At 41.6% G+C, this 14,407-nt stretch overlaps 1 protein-coding gene across 2 annotated transcripts in view; it reads right to left on the bottom strand.

Annotated features, from left to right (window-relative positions):
- The window catches only part of PPP3R1 (protein phosphatase 3 regulatory subunit B, alpha), a 73,902-nt gene extending 59,894 nt beyond the window's left edge, over positions 1-14,008 (bottom strand). For both annotated transcript variants that reach the window (XM_005575706.4, XM_065527016.2), the window contains exon 1: positions 13,586-14,008. In XM_005575706.4, the coding sequence (XP_005575763.1) occupies positions 13,586-13,588 (3 nt within the window). In that variant the 5' untranslated portion in view covers positions 13,589-14,008. The remainder of the gene's footprint in view (positions 1-13,585) is intronic.
- Positions 14,009-14,407: the final 399 nt, after the last annotated feature.

The raw sequence follows: 14,407 nt of genomic DNA, 5'->3' as shown, positions 1-14,407 counted from the left end.
AAGGCACCAATAAGTGAAAAAGGATTAGGCATCTGAGAAAGCAGCAGTTTGAACTAGTTACAGCATAAGGATGGCTAGAAGTAAGGGTCAGAGCCTGAGTGTCATGCAAAACAGTTTAGATTTTTAATTCTGGAAGATGTAGCCTTGACTTTCAAATCAAAGCACTGACATAAGATTTCCTCATCCAAAGAAAAACTCTCATGGCAATAGCTAAGGCAGAATGAAGTAAGAAACTACAGGCAAAAAGAAAAAAGTATTATGTGGGCTATCAAAATAGCCCACCTGAGAAATAAATGAAAGCACGACAATGTCAATGGCAACGGGGATGAAGAAGTAGCAGATTCAAGAGGCATTTGGGGGATCTAAATGAAAAGACATGTTTGCTATATAACATGGTATTTATGTTCCTCAAAAAAACCTCATGTTCTTAAATTTAGTCCGGAAGAGACACTTAAAACCTATGCAACTTTGTAACCACAGTACTAACAAAAACAATACAAATCCTAATAAAAATATTAACATAAAGATGTGCTGAATAAACATAATAAAAGACTTTTTAAAGGTACAAATGAAAGTAACAGAAAAAGGTATAACGATCATTTGAAGCAAAGTTATCAAAACAAGGAAAAAAATGCATAAAGATCTAGAAGAGTTGTGCAATAAACTGTTCCAACACAGATAAATAGCCAGTATCAGTCCGGAGGAAGGATGTGAACTAAATGGACAGTATACAGTTCCGTATTCTGTAGATTGCTGCTTTCAGCTGTGTTACTATATTTTGAATTCATCTACCACCACTTGGTGGCACAAAGCATTAATATGCTGCGAATATTATGTTTCCTTGTTTACTGAGAATAAGTCAATTTGTGTTACAGAAATAAACAATATATTAAGTGCAACTGAAAAATGCCTTAAGACTTAGTAGTGAAGAGATAAAGTATGACTGTACAAGGTTTCCAGGGGAAAGTGCATGGATAGACACTGTCTCCATTAAGAAAAAAATAGAGAATAATGAAGCATCAATATGAAGATAAATGAATGCGGTTTTGGTTATATTTAGTTGAGTTTGAGGTGTCTTAGAAATATCCTTATTTAAATAGTATCCAGTAAGCAGAATTATGAACTGGAGAAGAGAACAATGTGGACTGAAAAATATGAATGAATCATCAGTACACAGGAAACAGATGAAACTCTGAGGGAAAAAAAAAGGAATTTGTGCATTCACTCAAGAAATATTTACTGAATTTCTATAATGTGTAGGGTCTTATGCTGGCAGCGGCGGCATATAAAAGTTGTTAAATTAGCCTAAATTTGGCCTCAGGATGCCTCTGCACTTGAGTCCTTACATAACCACAGCCTGCCTCAGTAAACCAACTGAAAACCTAAGAGTACACAGATGGTCCCTAACTTAAAGTGGTCTGACTTACGATTTTCAACTTTACGATGGTACCCATACAATCATTCTGTTTTTCACTTTCAGTACAGTATTCAATAAATTACGTAAGTATTACAAAATAGGCTTTGTGTTATCTATTTTACCAACTGTAGGCTAATGTAAGTGTTCTAAGCACATTTAAGGTAGGTTAGACTAAGATGTACATTAGGTGTATTCAAGGCATTTTCAGCTTACAATGGGTTCATCGGGATGTAACCCCAACGTAAGTCAAGGAGCAGCTGTAATTTTACAACACAGCTGAGTCTCAGTCAATTACAGCAGCCGAGCTTCAGTCAATCGCAGGCAACCAATGACTCAAATAAGGTAAATGACCTGTAACCAATTAAGCGCTGTACCTCACTTCTGTCTTATACTTCACTTCTATTTTCTATCTTTAAATACTACTTGACCATGTTGCTGGTTTGGAGTTCTTAGATCTGTTCTGATTCTCAGAGCTATTCCATACACAGATTTTTCTTTCTCAAACTCTGCTAAATTGAACTTGTATAAAGATTGTTTCCTTTTAACAGATGAAAAACAAGACAGACAAGCTGCCCATTCTCACAGAGTTCACATTAAATCATGGGGAGACAGAAAGCGACCAAATACCTCAAAACTAATCAATTATGTGCTACAACGGAAACATTAAAGGTACTAAAAGAGTATAACATAGAACATGACCCGACCTGCTCTGGAGTGTGTGGCTCCCACTTAACTGAGGGACTTTTGAGGCATTCCTGTAGCATACACAAAGGTTCGGATGGTGGAATAAACATAGCAAACAATACTGGGTCAAATGACACGAGGCCAAGTGGCTAGAGCATAGAAAAGAAGTAGGAACATGGTGGAAGAGACAGATGTAAGCAGATGTAGAATTTATGGAGTCTTATAGGCTACGTTAAAGATTTTAGTCTTTATAATGCCAGAATTTTAAACTGGAAAGTAATACAAACATATATGAGAGAGTCTTGGACCAAACCTAGATCAAAAGCTGGTAACAGACTAAAAATGGTCAGAGAGGTAGAAATAGCAACTAGCAACAGTAGAAAAGGTCACAGAAGCCAAAAGAGGAGAATTTCAAGAGTTCCCAACAAGGTCCAACATTACAAAGCAGAAAAACGTTAAACCAAATGCATTTAATGAATTCCTATGGGATCTCCAGACACTCTACAGTGGTCCCTCAGTATCCACTGGGAACTGGTCCCACTTCCCCACCCCCACCCCTTAGAAACCAAACTCCACAGATGCTCAAGTTCCTGATATAAAATGGCATAGTATTTGAATGTAACCTATGCACATCCTCCTGTATACTTTAAATCACCTCTGGATTATTTGCAATATCTAATACAATGTAAATAGTATTTATACTAAATTTTTATTTGTATTATTTTTCATTATTTTTTTTTCCAAATATTTTCAATCCATGGATCCAGAACTTATGGGTAGGGAAGGCCAACTGTATACTGTCACCACAATTTAAGGTGTTGTCATTCCCACTTTTGATACGTATGTACTGCACTAAATAAGGTCTAGAGAGCTTATGATATTTGTTCAACGTCACATTGCTAATAAATGGCAGAGCCAGAATCTAAATTCAGATCTTCCCAACTCCAAATCTCATGCTGGTAATTAGAAGATTACTGACAATGTGGCTGGGCACAGTGGCTCATGCCTACAATCCCAGCACTTTGGGAGGCTGAGGCAGGCAGATTACGAGGTCAGGAGCTCGAGACTAGCCTGACCAACATGGTGAAACCCCGTCTCTACTAAAAATACAAAAATTAGCCAGGCATGATGGCACATGCCTGTAATTCCAGCTACTCAGGAGGCTGAAGCAGAAGAATCACATGAACACAGAAGTCAGAGGTTACAGTGAACCAAGATTGTGCCACTGCACTCCAGCCTGGCCCACAGAGTAAGACTCCATCTCCAAAAAAAAAAAAAAAAAAAGATTACTACTAACGGAAGTAAGTTTCATTGACATGCAGGTGCAAAATCATTGTAGACAAGCAGTATCTAATGGAAATTTCTGCCACAATGGATATGTTCTTTATCTACACTGACACAGTAGCCAATAGCTAAATGTAGCTATTGTGTACTTGTAGATACTGTGAATGAAGAACTGAATTTATACTTTTACTTAACTTTAATTAACTTTAAAATTTAAACCACCAATATAACTAGGGTCTTCTGAATTAAACATCACTGAACTGTGGTGGACTGAAAAACAAGAAATGTGCCAGGCGCAGTGGCTCACGCCTGTAATCCCAGCAATTTGGGAGACTGAGGCAGGCAGATCATGAGGTCAGGAGTTTGAGACTAGCCTGACCAACATGGTGAAAACCCGTCTCTATTAAAAATACAAAAATTAGCCAGGTGTGATGGCACACGCCTGTAACCCCAGCTACTCAGAGGCTGAGGCAGAGGAATCGCTTGAACCTGGGAGGCTGAGGTTGCACTGAGCCAAGATTGTGCCACTGCCCTCCAGCCTAGACAACAGAGCGAGACTCCATCTCAAAAAAAAAAAAAAGCAAGAAAAAGAAAAACAAGAAATGTACGAACAGATGTTAACAGTCCAGAAGCAAGGTAAAAGCAGCGTGACTGCCAGAGAGCGAGACAGAGCTGAAGTATTCCTCTGTTTATAAGCTCACTCTTTACTTGAGAAAGAGTATGTTAGTAATTTATAATTCATGAAATTCTATTTGTTAGGGAACATAGGTACACCAGGAACAAATATGTAAGTACAGATTTCTCTTATTACCCATTATCATGTGTTTTTCCAGAGATTCCAATTTTTATTAAAGATTGCCTTACAAGATATACTAGACAATGCCAACCTATTGCATGCCTAAAATAGGGACTTGCTTATGGCATTACACTATGGAGGATATGAAAGAAAAGCATCCCTGAACCTAGACAGATTAAAAATAAAGTACTAGTGGACAGTGCTAGTAAGGGCCAAGGGTAACATCCTTTCTGTAGGCTGCTATGCTTCATTCTATTGTAACTAGGTTTTAAAATGCATACCTAATTCTAACATAAAAATAAAAATGAATACTCTGTGTTTAAAGAGCTGGCCAACGCACCAGTGATTTTACTAACACCACAAAAACAAGTCAGTGTGACATCTCATCTACCGGAATGTTTTTTGGGGATACCAACAGGGCTACCAATGTGGCCCTCTTTTCATTACTTACAAGAAATGTTTAAAAAACAAAACTCTATGAGGAAGAAAAGTATAGGAATCTATGAATTGTTTAAATTATTAGTGCTAAACTTCAAAAGATTTCCTACAGAAATCTTCAAACATTTTAAATATTTCATAGTACAAGACTATAAAATCCAAAGACAAACCCAGGATCACATTTATCAAAATTTTATTCCTGAACCAGACCTATAAATTAGCCAGAATTATACCATCAACTCACAAACACTGAGGACATACGGGAGTCTATGGAGAACATTCAGAAAGGGAAGAATAGATGAGGGCTACTGGAGAAAAGGCTTATTTGGAAAGGTAAAAACGAGGAATAACTTTTAATCAGGCTTGAGTTAAAAAAGATGCTACACTTCAGAGGTCATTTTCCCTTTTAAGAATTTGTTATCCATGTAATGTGTAATAAGATATCAGGTAGAAATAAGTACAAAAAAAGGTTCTAGTAAAATGTTATTTTCCCCAGAGTAATTTCTTAAGAACATGGTCATAGTTCAGACCCTCGTTAAAGTAACAACCTCTATCATTATAAAATTGCTACCTAATTAGAATTATCAATTGTTTCTGACACATTGTTTACATTTCAAATACCATTAAAAACTTTGGAATAAAACTGACTGTAATGAGTAAACTATGGGTTTATTCATAGTTTATAATAAGTAGCATATCATTAAAGCTCTTTTACAATCAATCTTTTAAATAAGAACTAAATTATAATAAAATCCATATGTTGCCACAGGCGGAAAAAAAAAAAAAAAGGAAAAAACCCCACATAAAAAACTCTTCAAATATATAAACAAGAAACTTAATATTGGGGGAGGAGTGGCCAGGGAAGACTTACTTTCCATTTTAAATCTTTCAATATTATTTGAATTTTTAAGTGACTATATTAATATAGTGTCTTTAGACCTTTAGGAAAAAAATTAAAATACGGATCTAAAACTGCATGTTTCCCCTTCCATAAAAGCTGAACTCAAAAAATGATTCCTTTTAGACCTATGTAAATTGATCAGAAGAACAAATAAATCTGAGTTACTAAAGCAAAGACTGCCCAAGTATTAAGCTCTTTTTTGGTTAAAACCCCTGTTTTCTACATTTATTTCCTAGGTCACTGACCCACTGTTGCCTTCTCCTAAGTCCTAGCTACTATTTAGTTATATTTATTTACTCTTTGTTAACTGCCTAACAATCCCCCAAACTGGATAACACAATCCTCTTCCACAGCCCTCACCCCTCAAAACCACCCCAGTTCCCTCAGCCTCAATGTCAACCTCAGCAAATTAACTTGCCTCAAATTATCCCGAGATACTAAGACGATTTAGGCCACCTGGTATGAACTCCATTATTAAAACGTATCTGTTGCCATGGCCTATTTCTCTTCATTCTGATTTTTTCTCTCTCTTTTAATGTCTATCCTTTCCTTTTACCCTCTTCTTTCTAACTTTTCTAGAGCTCATTCCATTAATTACGCTCTTATAGCTCCCTCTCCTGGCTTTTCTAATTCTCAAGAATATCCACATCTTTCCCTTACCAAAAAAGAACTTACTCCAACTGTAAACCACTGAAGTTAATTATCCTTTGTCTTTCATAAATGTCTCAAAAAAAAAAAAAAAAAAAAGGAACTGACACTCATTGCCTTCAATGTCCAATGAGCACCTATTTCCTTAGTCCACTTCACATACTCCTCCTTCAAAGAGTGCTTAACATCTACTATATACCAAGTATTTGGAATATAAGAATGAAAAGACAAAGACAAGGCTTCTGCATTCAGAGTTTACATTCCCCTGCAATCTTGTTTGTCACCTAGGACATGACTGAAGTTAGTCTTAAAAATTATCAATATTCCTCTAATGACCAAGTCCATCAGTATTTTCTTAATCTTCATCTTTACATCCAAACAGCTATAACCCTGACTCAAATATTTTACTTCCAGGCCAGGCCTGGTGGTTCACGCCTGTAATCCCAGGACTTTGGGAAGCTGAGGTGGTCAGATTGCTTCTTGAGCTCAGGAGTTTGAGACCAGCCTGGGCAACATGGCAAGACCCTGTCTCTACAAAAAATACAAAAGTTAGCTGGCTGTGGTGGTGTGCACCTGTAGTCTCAGCTACCTGGGAGGCTGAGGTGGGAGGATGGCTTAAGCCTGGGAGGTGGAGGCTGCAATGAGCTGAGATCGCACCACTGCACTCCAGCCTGGGCAAAATAGCAAGATCCTGTCTCCAAAAAGAAAAAAAAATTATTCTGTTTATTTTCCAAGTACATTATCACATTTGTTAAATAATTACAGTATAATGTCTCAAGCCTATCTATCTATCTATCTAAAACCAAGCTCACCTTCTTCTAACACTACTTCTAACCAGCAACTCCTACTTTCCTGGTTTTATTTGTAGTGTGCTATCTTTATATCTAATCACTAGGTTAGGTCATCCTTCATGACTGTTTCCTCATCATCAGTTTCTAACTCTTTCCAACTCTGTATTTAAAATGCCTCCATTTTTATTTGCTTTCAAATCCTCATAACTTCATACTTGTAATACTACAAAGCAGTATTCCTTTGTGGAACTCACCTCATCTAGTTTCCACCCTTTCCAAGTCACCCAGCATCTTATTTCCAGATTAATCAATGGTTCCCCAGTGGGACCAAACTGAACTCACAGTTAAACCATTTACAACTTAACACATGATTTCCTTTCCAGTCTAAACTCTTATATAACCTACGTAATAGTTTTCATCTTTTTCTCCTTCCCTTTCATGTTAAAAGGATGAGAAAAATTCCCCTTCTTGTCTAAGGAGAGTCATATACTCCCTTCTACCTCCTCGGAGACATTAAGTTGTCAATAATCCTGTCTTTTCTCTTTGAAAAGATGCAAAAGATAATCTCTCCCGTTTTACTGACTTTTTCTTTCTTTTTTTTTTTGGAGACTGACTCTCGCTCTGTCGTCCAGGCTGGAGTGCACTAGCACGATCTCAGCTCACTGCAACCTCCGCCTCCCGGGTTCAAGTGGTTCTCCTGCCTCAGCCTCCTAAGTAGCTGGGATTACAGGCGTGCGCCACCAAACCCGGCTAATTTTTGTATTTTTAGTAGAGACGGAGTTTCACCATGTTGGTCAGGCTGGTCTCTAACTCCCAACCTCGTGATCCGCCCACCTCAGCCTCCCAAAGTGCTGGGATTACAGGAGTGAGTCACCGTGGCCCGCTCTTTTTCTTTCAATCCCAAGATAAATCCTTCCTCAACACTAAATTCTCTAGCTTTCATCCTCTCTGCTACTCGAAGTTTTAAAGAGCAATCTAAATTCAATGTCTCACTGCATCCTGGCTTCCCTTGCCACCATTACAACAAACTACTGTTGCCCAAGTCATCAAAACCCTCCTGTTATCTCCAAAAGACATCTTTAAGTTATCTTTCTTGATCTCTGCAGTATTTATTCACTGCTGACTCCTTCCTCCTTAAAACTCCCTTCAATCTGGCATCATGCTGCTCATTTCCCAACTCTCTCATAGGCTATTCAATGACAAACTTCACAGGTTCCTCGTCCTCTACCTGCATTTTTACGTGTACCATCTTTAGAGTTTACTCTCTTCACTTCTCGTTTTATATTCTCTCTACACAGGATTTCATCCAGTTTCATGGCTTCAAGTACTACCTAATATAAATGCACAGACAATGCTCAAATCTTTATTGCAAGCCCCAGATGTCTCTTCTGAGCTCCACATACAGACAGCCAATTACCTGTTGTATAATCACCTAGATAACCCAAGATTAATATTCCCTCCCCACCCCCTGCCCCCCAAGACAGTCTTGCTCTCTCACCCAGGCTGCAGCGCAGTCACGCAATCTTGGCTCACCACAACCTCTCCCTCCTGAGCTCAAGCTATCCTCCCACCTCTGCCTCCTGGGTAGCTGGAACTACAGGCGTGTGCTACTTTGCCCGCCTAACTTTGTATTTTTGTCCAGATGGGCTTTCACCATGTTGCCCAGGCTGGTCTGGAACTCCTGAGCCCAAGATTCACCTGCCTCGGACTCCCAAAGTGCTTGGATTGTAGGGATGAGCCACTGTGCCTAGCCAACCCATGTTTCCTTTAAATTCAACATGTGCAAAAATAAAAATCCTCATCACTCCCCCAAAGCCTTCTCCTACATCTCCTAGGAAAATATGCATTTCTAACAAGCTCCCAGATGATACTGATGCTGCTAGTCCAGGATCCACTTCTTGAGAATCACTGTTCAAACACATGTGCCTCCTTCTACCTCCAGGCTATCAAGTTCTTTCTGCTATCTCCTAGGCCATGATATGTACGTAGCAGGCATTGTTAATATTTCACAGCACTCTATCCCATTGAACTTGGAATCTTGCAACATAGCATCCCAAGCACTAATTACCAAATAATAGAAGACTACAGATGAAACAATAGTCATCCCAGCAAACTGGAAGTTTCTCGAGGACAGGAACAGTATTCCCCATGTATCCCTAAAACCTAACCTTAACCAAATAGATGCTCAATAAATATTTGCTAGGTGGATAGCATTATCCAAAGCCAGAAACCAAAGCAGAATTCACCACCTCTTTTCTTCCCCATAATCCAATAGTTACCAAGTTCTTTCTTCTACCACCTAAATGTATCTCCTGCAGGGTCCCTACTATTCCCATCTGCATTGTTACTGTATTCTCCCCATCTGCATTGTTACTGTATTCTTTCACGTTCTTCTGTCTCACATAAATTACTGCAATTATTTCTTAATCCCCATGTCTAGATTCATCTATCCTATTATCCACAGGGCCATCAGAATGGTCTCTTTAAAAAAGTAAATGAGACAATGTCATTCTCCTGCTTGAAAACAACTTCCCATTGCTTTCAGGAAAGAAAAGGTTAACTCCTTCATGATATGCAAATCCCTCTATGATCTAGTGTCAAACCACCAGACACTAACCCCTTCCTCTCCAGCCACGCTAAACTAATACTTTAGTTCTCTGGATAGCTTGTATAGCTCATGCTTCCATGACTTCTAACAGAAGCTCTCTATGTGATGTGCCCTTCCTCACTGGCTAAATACTCAAAGACTCAGTTCAGACACCTTCTCTTCCAGGAAGCTTTAAGTGACATTCATCCCCAGTGTGGATTAAGCCTCTTCCCATGTACTCTTACAGCATCCCATGTTTAGTTTAATAGCACACAGCACACTGCATAATCACTGTCTTATTTACCCTACTTGATTAATTTCCTTGGAGATAACAATCATGTCTTATGTACATATAGTTAGTGCTAGGTATATTAAGAGACATTTGACTAAACTTTAAATAAACACATTCCTTCCTATTCTCTAAACAGTGGTTCTCAAAGTTCAGCCCACACCACAATCATCTGGAAGACCTATAAAACTTAAGACTGTTGGCTCATCTCCAGAATTTTGGATTCAGTTGTTCCAGGGTGGGGCCTGACAAGTTTCCAAATGATGCTGCTGTTGTTGGTTTGGAAACCATTTTTTAAGAATCAATGCTCCAAATGTACATTGTCTCTTCCTACCTTTAGGATTCAAAGTGCCTTCTTCTAGATGCCTGCAACTCTGCCTACTGCAACTCTAATCTTTTTAGACCCAGCTAGCTCAATTGTCACCTCCTTCATAAAACTTGTCCTAATCCCAGGTGAAAATGATCTTGCTCCTTCCTAAATTTCTATCATGCTTTGTGTGTACTATTCATATGACACTCATCATACGCTAACTTACTTCACAGTTACTGGCATTGTCTTACATTCTCTACTTAAATGAAGGTAGGAAACCTGCCTTAATCATTGCAATATCCTCCACAACAGAGAGCACAATAACCAGTAAACAGCAGACAAAATCTGCAAGTATTTGTTGATAGAAACGAATCCCTGTAGCTTGCCCCAGAGTCCGGGACCATGGTCTGACTTAATCCTCCTGGCCCAAGGTGACTTCCTTATACTGCCTTGCTACCTATAACAGTTGCCTGATCCTTCCACACTTGTCTGTCCCTCTCATTGCTGACTGACCCTTAGTCAGTTTCTTTACCTTATACCTTGAGCCATTTTAATTTTCTCATTCACTATGGGACAAAATGAGTGGACAAATTTTCTCAGGACAGATGTGAATTTTAATTCCGCTGGTCATAAGACAGGTTTTTTCCTAAAAAGTGGCCTTTGCCACAGAATCTGAACTAGAATATGTTGTGTAAAACTCTACATACAGTTATAGACGGCAATAAATTTGTTTTAAGTTCTAGGTGCAGATCATGGAGATGAAAAAAACTTTAAAAGCACAAAGACATGAAAAGGTCTTTATAAAATTTAAAGCTCTCTTAAGAAACAAAACATAAAACAACTACCTTTATATTACGTTCATATAAGTATCTAGAACAAAATCCGTATTATCTGTTTCAACAAAAACGGATATAAAACACCTGGTTCAGCAGAAATTCCTAGGTCAGTATTTACAGAATTTTTTTTTTAACATATAACCTTCATTCTCCCTGGACGCTTAACAATTTAAAACTCAAGGGTGAAGGGAGGGAAAGACTTTAACTTTCAGAAAACAAAAGAAATAAACTGCTTTTAAGGCACCAACTAAATACCTGTCAGAAAAGATCCTTGAGAGTTCAATTAAATCTTATAAGCCTTTTTACTTTCTTCATACTTGAATTAACTAGTGATATTTCATAAATACTGTAAATGCTGTTGACAAAATGTAAATAATAGTAAGAGTTCTAACAGAGATTTTTCCAAAGGGTGTGAAAGTTTTCAGAATTGCATGTTCAATTAACCAGAAAAATTAACCAGATCATTCCAAAGCCTGATTTACTTGGGTTAATCTACATCCCATATGGCAAAGTTGAGTTAAGAGTATGGTCTTGATACTTTCAAACCAGTACTGTATTCAACAGACCAAAATAACCCTAAAGTTGGAAAGCCACTGCCAACATTACGTAGGTTCTGAAATGGTATTGGGAGGACGAAAGAGGGGGAAAAAAAAAAAAAGAAAAAACCAACAGTTGAATTAGGAAATAAACACTGAAAAGGGAGCTGTTAAGAAAAGGAACATATTGACCTGGCAGGAAACAATATCGTTTGATACATCGTAAAATATTTTAAAAGACAAGAAAACAGAGTAACAGGAAAATAAGAAATTTAAGAGCTAAAGGAGAATTTCCCAAATTCAGTCTGTTGTTCAAAAAACAGAGGAAGGGGTGCACTGCAAGAGAGTTACTATTTGGAAACCATATCACTTCGCTACATAATACATAAACAACAAAAGGCTAGATCATTGTTCCTCAAATGTGTTGTTTATAAACCTAAGTAAAAACATTCCCTGCAATGAACAAAGATCTTCAAGATTCTGACCTTCAAGTAAAGTATGTGCATAAGAAAATTCTATTAAAGCACTGAAATGTAATTTTTCACTTCAAAAGACTATGCCAACAAGAAGATTATACGATGAATGGCTATGATCTTCCTAAAGTGTTTTGTGACTTTCAGGTGCCAAAGTTGCCTCTCAGAGCTGCCTCGAAAGTTGGCAGGGGAAAACTTTCTCTACACATCAAAATCGGCAATCATTTAAGTCTGCTTCAATCTGGGTTTTAAGTGCACCAGTGAGCACTTACTCATTTGCCCTATATTTTAAATAAAAGCTGACTTACCTGAACATTCTACTTTCACTTTCTTCCCTATCACCACCAAATCGATTTTAAGTTGTAAGCAACAGCATTTCTCCCTTCAGTAATTCACCACATATACTGAAGCACTTAAATTCTACATACAGGGTGGGATACCACACAGTGAAGAGATGCAAGAAATTACCCACCGTCAACCAGTTTAAGTCTTCTGACAACTGTTCAAAGACTTTTAGAGAAAGCCTAACAACTGAATCACATGATGGAGTATCTGATATACACGGAATAGCACTCTGAACTTTCCCTACTGTGTATACAACTCTTGATTACAAAGAGGAAGCTAACGACAAGGGCTTCCCCGAGCGAGAGAACCGGTAAGGTAACAGGCTAAAAGGGCGTCGTTGATTTCTTGGCTACAGCGACAGAGACGGGAGACACACCCCTAGCGTCGGTCTGAAACACTACAGCAGCGAATTCTACCTAGGGATTAATGTGAGGGTAAGGAAAGACAAATTTAAATCGCCATGATTCAAAAACAACCACTCCGAGAGAGACACACGAAGGTAGCAAAGAAAATGAAAAAACCCTTGGTAGTAAGGAAAGCACGAAAAAGTAAGCGTCCCCATTTCTCTCAGACCAAGTTCGCGTATGTTTTCGTGAACACCTTGGATCTTTCCGGTTCGCCAGGGCAGCGAGGAAAGCAGCAACGAAAGGAAACCCCGCAAGGCTGCCCACGGCAGCTAAACCGACGCTCGCAGGAGAGGAGAAGTGAGTGGCAGGGTTCCCTGCCAAGACTCTCTGCTGGGAAATTGGGAGTGAGTGGGAGAAGCAGCAGCTCTGGAGAGAAAGTGGGTCTTATATAAAGCGCCATTTGCCACATATTGTTATTCTCATAGGATTTCAGAATATCCTCGAACTTGAAAAACAGAGTGAGCGTGGGGGGGGGGGCTCCACGTGGAGGAGGGTCGCGAGAAGGGGAGCGCGCCGGGATGATGGCCGGGGGTGCCGGCGGGGGTCGATGCCCGGCGAGAACGGCGCCGCGGGGGTGGGGCGACGGCGGGGCGGCGGCCGGGCGGCGGAGGGGCGCCCCGCAGAGGCCGGGGGCGGGCGCGGGGGACCCGCCGCCGTCCTGTCAACAGCCGCCCCGCCGCCCTCGCGGGCTAGCCCGCAACCGCCGCGGGACCCGCCGGGCCTGGGTCTCTGGAATTTTCCACGGGGGACAGCCGACCAGGGGCGTAGGGGCTCGCCCCCGCACCCGACCCTGACGGCGGCAGTAGGGGGAGGGATGGTGCATCGAGGAAGCCAAGGTCTCACCATTTTGCTCGGCGGGTCGGCGGCTCGCTGGCTCGCTGGCTCGCTGGCTTGGAGAAGTGTCGCGCTCAGGCGGGCTCGCAGGAAGCGGCGGCGGCGGCCCAGCTGCGGCCCTCGGGTCGCCGGCGGGGAGGGGGCGCGTGTGGGGGAGGGGAGGCGGCACCGCGGGGCCCGCGCCGGCCCGGTGATTGGGCACGCGACGGAGCGGGCAGGGCAGAGGGAAATAAATTAAGGTCGAGATTGAGAGCCGGAGAGCGCTGGAGGAGCAGCGGCGAGAGGCAGAGAGGAAGAAAGGAGGGGGAGAAGGGGCGAAGAGGGCCAGGAGACTCGGGGGCTGCAGCCTCGCGCTCGCGCCGGAGCCGTGACGGACTCACTGCAGTGGCTCGCGCTGACCCGCAACCTCGAGGCACGAAAAAGGGGGAGGGTGGAGAGGGAGGGGAGAGCGGAGCGCTGCAGCGCGCGGGGCGGAGGCGGGGGCGCGCGCGGGCCGGCGGCGGGGGCGGGGCTTCCGCGAGCGCCGCACATCCGGGAACCCGCGCGCCCCGCTCGGCGGCGGCTGCCGCAGCGCTCTGGCAAGCTCTGGTTGGGGAACGCTGCGCGCGCGGACCACGTTCGCCCCTCAGCCGGCCGTCCCATGCGTGCAGTGTGGGGGGGAAGACCAGGGGCGGGGGCGCGGACGTCGGTGACGTCGCGTGGCGGAGCCCTTCCTGTCATGTGGCTGGAGGCGGGCGGGGAAGAAGACAAGGCAGGGAGGGGAAGGAGGAAATGCGAGGGTTCCCGGGAGGGAGGAAGCGCTAGGGGTGCGCGAGTGCTAGCGAAAGGGGG

The sequence above is a fragment of the Macaca fascicularis genome, chromosome 13 (genome assembly GCF_037993035.2).
Source record: "Macaca fascicularis isolate 582-1 chromosome 13, T2T-MFA8v1.1".
In the NCBI taxonomy this organism is placed as follows: Eukaryota; Metazoa; Chordata; class Mammalia; order Primates; family Cercopithecidae; genus Macaca; species Macaca fascicularis.
This window is presented reverse-complemented; position numbering and strand designations above follow the sequence as displayed.